The sequence below is a fragment of the Danio rerio genome, chromosome 5, assembly GCF_049306965.1.
Source record: "Danio rerio strain Tuebingen ecotype United States chromosome 5, GRCz12tu, whole genome shotgun sequence".
Lineage (NCBI taxonomy): Eukaryota > Metazoa > Chordata > Actinopteri > Cypriniformes > Danionidae > Danio > Danio rerio.
Genome location: NC_133180.1, coordinates 46475058 through 46482500, shown reverse-complemented (window position 1 = coordinate 46482500; position 7443 = coordinate 46475058). Strand labels below are relative to the sequence as shown.

Here is a 7443-nt window from a genome sequence, read left to right as displayed (position 1 = left end):
AAAAGTTGTAATGTATTACTTTGTGGCATAGATTTAACAACATACTGGAAAATTTCTTTTTGTGATTTGAGAATTTTTTGGTGACCTCTGCTTTATTGACTTTTGACAGGCAATTATGAATAACTTTTTGTAGCGAATAATACCTATTCTGCATAGTAAAAAGGGTTGTAGAATTTTTTTTCTATCAGCTCAAAAAATTTACTTGTTGAGATTTGAGATCAGGGAATGAGACTGTCATCCTGTTCACCCCCAAACATAGTGAAAAAAACAAGCTAAGCTAAAACGTTATTAAAAGTATTTCAACATCACTACAAAGGCACATCATGTAATTTGGTTTGTCAGAGACAGCCGTTAAACGAAAGAGCTGTTCAAATTGTAACCTGCTTCTGTTTGGTCTTTTGCAGATTTCGATGTATTGTGTATCCCTTCAAGCAAAAACTGACAATATCAACAGCCACCTTCATTATTGTGATCATCTGGGTGCTGGCGGTGTCCATCATGTGCCCTTCTGGTGTCATGCTCCAGGTGACTAAAGAACAAAACATCCGTGTGTTTCGGGGAAATAATCGATCAAGCCCTTTCTACTGGTGTAGAGAAAACTGGCCCAACCAGGAAATGAGGAAGATCTACACTACCGTCCTGTTCGCCAACATTTACCTCGCCCCTCTGTCCCTCATAGTGATCATGTATGCAAGGATTGGTATCACTCTGTTTAAAACGGCTATGCCGGCAGGGGGCAAACATGGCCATGATAATCGCCATTCTGTGTCAAAGAAGAAACAAAGAGTGATCAAAATGCTCCTCATCGTGGCCTTGCTCTTCATCCTGTCCTGGTTACCTCTGTGGACGCTGATGATGCTAACAGACTATGTTAAACTTACCGAACATCAGTACAGGGTCATTAACATCTACATATATCCATTTGCTCACTGGCTAGCTTTTTTCAACAGCAGCGTCAACCCAATCATTTATGGGTTTTTCAATGAGAACTTCCGCCGTGGATTTCAGGCCATCTTTAAGTTTGGCCTGTGTCCTGTCGGCGGTCAACATCGGACTTATTCTCACAGGGTACAAGGCAATTCTGTGCAGCCGGTGAATCTGCAACCCTCCACGGAGCCGATCTCTCTAAATAGCCTGGAGAACAACAGCTCGAGGAGGATGAATCACATTAATGAGCAGGACTTGGTGATGGAAGATTTAGAGAAAGTGTCTGAATACAGTATGGAAGGAGCTTCTCTTTAAGAGGCTTCATTGAGATTAATTGTATTTGTTATTTTTTTTAATATTGGCTACATAAATTACATCTCAAATTAAAGACTATTATTTAATGCAAATTTTAAAAATACATTGTGAACGTTTTATAATATAGATGTGCATAAAATGGGTTTGACACATTTGCTTTAAATGGTTGTTTGCTGCTAACATGAATGTACTTGTCAGATGCAGATGGACACATCTGGTCGTTTAACTATAATTACAGTTTAAACTGCAATTTTTACATATTTGCAATTTGTATGATAGATTCATTTAAAGGGGCTATATGTAAAACAGGATGCCGAAAGTGATTTTTAACCACAAATTAGTTGATTTCGTTCACATAATGTATAAAAGGGTAAACTTGATTTAACACCCTGATGTATACAAGACAAAGTTCATTTCATTAGACACATCCCTGCAATTCATTTCAAAAGATAAAATATGATTTTCAAAGTATATTTGCAGACTTTGTCAGTAGTTTTTACCAGTGTTATTTATTTTAGAGGAGCAATGACATGACAATATAAAATGGCTCTTTTAATATTGTCCTGAACTTTGCACAATCCATTTGACTTTCTTGTCAAAACATCCTGTCTCCACATAGATTAAAAAAAAGACATTTCATGGACAATCGTCAAGGTTAAAGTGTTCACTCCAAGCTGTTTACACCACACATAGAAAGTGTAATACATTATTAATATTATTCTGTTCTTACACATAGTCCCTTTAATAAAAGCATTGTTGTAAAACTATGTATGTACACAACTTGATTACGTGTATTTACTGCTGTACTCGGGTTTTAAAGGACATCCTTTATTTGGTAATTCATTTATGCACAGGGAAGTATTACAACTGCCATAATCCAGAATCTTTCGTTGTTTCTGGAATCCAGTCTGGGATTTTAGGCACAGGAAATACAAATATTAAACATACCTCATCTGTGGCAAATCTCTCCATACGCTGGAATTAAGTTGGACCATTTGGTCAGTATACTTTGTGTATTTATTACTGTGCCAAAACAGGGTAAAATTAACCGTGATGGAGATTAATCTGATTGTTTGCTGCTGTATAGAACAGAATAGTTACTCACGTTGGCCTTTTTGCACTTTAAGTCAATGCTGACTGTACTGTGGATCAGTGCTGATTGACTGAGCTGTTTGCTTGATGTAAGAGACAGTAGGATTTAAATGGGCAACAGTAATTTTTTGAAGCACATAAATCTGGATGTACCTAACACTGTGATTCATTTGTCGAAAGCTGATTTGCTCTTCAAACAAGCTTTCTCCTAAAGTTAGTTTGTGCCAAAACCAGTCATGATTTTATCTTGACTATTTTCTACCCTGTCTATTTTACTTTTGAAAAGCAACACTTGTTTCCTGCCAGGTCCAGTGCAGTTTTAATTATCTTGCTCTTCTGACTGCATTGTCCTCGAAAATCACAAACTTATATTAAAACTGTTAAATGGAGACTGGAGGAACTCTGAGATAAACCTTAGTGATCTCTTTTGAGACCTTTTACAAAAGAGGTCGTCAACCCCCGAACCAACTGGTACCGAGCGGCACAAAAAATTTCCATTTTATTTATTATCTGAGTCTGAGCGATCTTTTATTTAGAAAAGTCTTTTATTTTGAAAAATTACCGTATTCTCTTGCCTACATCTCAGCCACTTGACTACCCATAAGCAGAAAATGAGTAACAAACAGACGCCTTTGAATATTTCTTTGCTTAAGGGAAAAGACCCAGTGAAGAACCTGCAAACTGCCAAGACATAGATTTGCAACCCGTTTGTCAACAAATCAGGTGAATCCATCATGTCAGAGCAAGAAGATCAAGTGATGGAGATCGCAAATGATGGCGGCTTTTAGGGGCCGTTCGCATATCCGCTTGTTAAGTGTGACGTCACACCAGGTGGCTTCTAAGTCCAAGTTCTCTATCAAACTGAATGGGAACTCATCAATTGGTAATAATAAACTTTAAAAAAAAGCGATGTAAAACTTTCGAAAATCACAATCGCAATATATATATCCATGCCTAATATCTGATGGCCAGAAAGTGATAAATGTTTTATAAATTGTAAAAATCTTGTATTTGTCATGTACACCATAGCCCCTTTCACACAGTGATACCAGAAAATATGCGGAAAATTTTATTTTACCGGTAAATTTAAAAAAGCGCTGTTCAAACAGGCAAGGACATTACAGATTGTTTCCGGAAAAGACCGTTCACGCATTCATTTCATAATAGCATTTCAATATCATTAATCAGAAATGACCTCTAAATGGCTGGGCTTGTATTTGTAAACATTTGACTACATTACAAACTCTGGAGATGGATCCGTATTGTGAACAACTTCGATGAAAATATAGAGGAACACTTTCGCATGTCGAGATGTACATGATATTTGTGTGTGTTCACGGGCACAGGCGACGCATCAAGCAACTGGAGGAAAAAGAGCTTGAAGGTAAACAAACAACGATTCATCATAAGCATCTTATCGATAATTATTTACACAGTTGGCATTAAGATAGAACATATAAACGTTATCTGACTAACAGCTAGCAGCTAAATTTGTCTGGAAAAATATTCAAAGCCTTTTATTTTCATAAACAGCGTGGACGTGAATGCTTCTGCCTGACTTCTCTTTCCAGAAAATAGCCGGAACGGATTTATCGGTATTTTCAAAAAAGGTCTGTTCACACATACAGACCTTTCTGGAAAATTGCCGGTAAAAAGGTTTGTATGTGTGAAAGGGGCTAATGATTTGATATAATATTCACTTTAATGTGTGATAGGACTATAAAGTGGTCTTCAACAAATACTTTCTCAAGTCAAATGAGGAGCAGCTTGGACCCGGAAACTCAACATTACAACTCAACAAATGGATTGCGTCTTTTTTAGAGTTCACGCAAGTTCGTTATTTCCATTGGAGGTGCACAGCTTGCACCTTCCGGACACACTTAGTTGAATGAATGCCATGAGCGCACCGCGATGAAGAACTGACTGATCCAGCAGCTTCATACTTTATATGGAAAATACACATTCCCCCTCCACCCCTTTGGACAATGGGGGGAACCGGAGCACCCAGTGAAACCCACGCAAACAGGGCGAGAAAATTCAAACTCTACACAGAAATCCAAACTGATCCAGCCAAGGATCGAAGGCAGGGGTGTCCAAACTTGTTCCTGGACGGCCGGTGTCCTGCGTAGTTTAGCTCCAACTTCCTTTAACACACCTGCCTGGACCTTGCCTGGAGCTTGATTATCAGGTGTGTTTTATTGGGGTTTAAACAAAAATATACAGGACACTGGCCCTCCAGGATACCCACTGCTCCACCACGCCACCCCCTAGAAGCTTCTTTATTGAAAGTTGAAAATGTTTCATTTTGTGTTTAGAAACAAACACAATGTGGTTAAAAATAACTGAACTGGCATGTCTAAATATAACCTAATTGAAATCTTTATTTTAAAAAAAAATGATTTGCTTTGGTAAACTTAATTATAGTTTGTTCATTTCATTTTTTTTCTGTCACATTGAATAAATGAATGCCCTACATTCACTGCGAATGTCAGCAGAAAAGTCTTTTCTTGTCTTCAAATAGAGCTGACCATTTTCATTTCCTAAACCATTTTCATCCAATAGCGTGACAGGAGTTTGTTGGATTACTTATGTGAGCCATTAATGACACTGAAAAATACCAACATACAGAGGATTTGTCCTCTAGTATGTTGTCGACAGTAGATTAAATCCAGAGCTGTTTTTGTGATTATCATAGCAGATGGGAGATGAGTATGTTAATTCTGCCCTCTTCTTGACAGTAGACACTACACAAACCAATTCAATCTCCCATGATTAAGGCAGCAACACAACTGTAAAGTGAGACTGGAAATTAGCCACAAGTAATTGTTAGACATAAAGAGGTAGACATGCCTGTGATTACAAGGTGACTCTGACTTTATGGACTCTCCAGGTCTATCAGGATTTGCACATTTCTCAAAGGAACATTATATTTCACTGAAAACGAAGATGCTGTTAATTAAGAACAGAGTACAATAGTTACTGTGAAATTGTTCATTCATGTATTGCTAATGACATATTTGCAAAAGCAATGCTGTAAACTTTGTCAATATCTAATGCTTTGTCAATCGTGTTATATGTGCTGAATACATGCTAAAAATAGTGAGTAATGTTTTAAAAGTGATTGTGGATGACTTTTTTTTTGATTTGATAACGATTTGCAAAATCCGTGTTTAGGGTTGACTTTCTCTCTCTGAATTGAGATGGTCCGAAAACCGTGTTGTTTATGTTGTGGAGATCCCAATATGCTTTGGTGTAGATTAATAAAACAGTGTAAGTCAATTGCTTTTTTAATTTGATTTTCTTTTGACATCATTGCACCAGACATGGCTTCAAATGTTCCTCACCGGTGCATCGTGTAAAAATACTGGAATGTCTCTTTGGATATAAGTTGTTGGTGCGACACCTCAGAATCGTCACTTATTCTGTCATGGTTTTCGTTACCTGAATGGAATAAAGTGATGCAATTTGTTCTTTAAAGGCGCAAGATACCTGCCACAAGCCTCCAGACTTTTGTATGTACTTGAAGTACAATGAAAAGTAAAATGTGTCTGATCAAACTGCCGTGTGATTTATCACAGATCTATTCGGATTGAACTTTCTGCTGTCTTTTCGGCTGTAACCAATGAGTGAGCAGAGATCTGCTCTTGGTAATGTAATCAGGCATTGCCTGGTACAGGGCCTTGCTCCAGCAGTGCCTTTGACATTGTTGGAAATAGGACAATTCTAGCAGTGATTCAACCTGCTGTGCTTTCAGCCCTCAATGAATGCACAGAACTGGTGCAAATCTCGTGACGTGTGTGTGAATGCGATGTTCCAAGCAGCGAGACGAAAACTGTCACAAAAAGTCAAATCAGAGAGTATAAAGAGAGGGGCGAGGGCGGATGATGAATTCAATCTTATCGAGAGCTTGAGAAATGACTCATTTACTACTTACTCTTTTAATGTGTTGTGCTAGTAATGTAAACGTGATGTGGTCACACAATGAGGCTGGACATTTGTCATGATCCGGTCACTGAGGCTGACTGCATGAGTAAATATCTTGTGCACTGTAATAAAACATTTGGCTGAAGCAGTGGCACTTCTGAATCAGACATCAATCACGTGGAAATGTTCATTGTGGCAAAACTGATGAATAAATCAAAATGACTGTACTGCTCATATTATTTTATTTGTTTCCAGTGCTCATTGTCATTTGTCAGAAAGGAGTCCATGACTTGTCATTTTCAGAATGATGTAATACAAATACCATATGCTCAGGGTAATAAATCAATGTGAAAGGGCTTGAATACAAGTCTATTCTTCATTTGCCTTCTTTTTTAGTACATAAAATGACTTGCATAAAGGATTTCAAAACACCTCATGAGAATGTGTTTAATTACTTAATTCAAATTAATAGCAATAAAAATGTCAAGGTAAAACAATTGTTCTGATATCATAATAGAGCAAAAGTCTTATAAAAAAAGGAAGAAATGTAGACTCACTTAACTACTGAAAAGGCTTTTTAGTTTTATTGAAATGAATAAAAAATTAATGTCATGGTGCAGTGTCTCTTGCTTCATGCATGGTATGTGGTTCAATTTCTTCCAAAAAAGGTATTTTACTTAAACATTAAAAAAAAAAAAAAAAAAAAGAAATATATATATATATATATATATATATATATATATATATATATATATATATATATATATATATATATATATATATATATATATATATATAAACTGATTTATGTATTCACATTCAAGGTGAAATAAAATTTCATTGTGAAAGGGGTCATCTATTAGTCCTATGACAGACCCAACAGCATGGGTGAAGATTAAATGCATGTGAGCCTTTTTAGCATGTGAAAAAAAAACAATTAAAAAAAATTGTTGTTTCCAGCTCTAAATTTAATCTGACTTCAATTTATAATCATTTAAATTCATCCAATTCAAGCTAATTACCCTATAGGTTGTGATTTGGTCTAATTTAGATCGATTACCCTAATAAATCCTTATTTTCAGTTAATGGTTCATTGTTCATGCCCGAGGTCGCTTAGAGTAAGTATGCTGGCCAGTTTCATTTGCTCACAGACACATCCCTGCCAGTTCTAGTTCTTAGATAAAG

At 36.6% G+C, this 7443-nt stretch overlaps 1 protein-coding gene across 3 annotated transcripts in view; it reads left to right on the top strand.

The window, feature by feature from the left end:
• npffr2a (neuropeptide FF receptor 2a) overlaps positions 1-6624 on the top strand; it is a 230925-nt gene extending 224301 nt beyond the window's left edge. For 2 of the 3 annotated variants that reach the window (XM_073950539.1, XM_005165326.6), the window contains one exon: positions 405-6624. In XM_073950539.1, the coding sequence (XP_073806640.1) occupies positions 405-1242 (838 nt within the window). In that variant the 3' untranslated portion in view covers positions 1243-6624. The remainder of the gene's footprint in view (positions 1-404) is intronic. The other variant, NM_001105109.1, reaches the window with a different exon arrangement.
• The last annotated feature ends 819 nt before the right edge of the window (positions 6625-7443 follow it).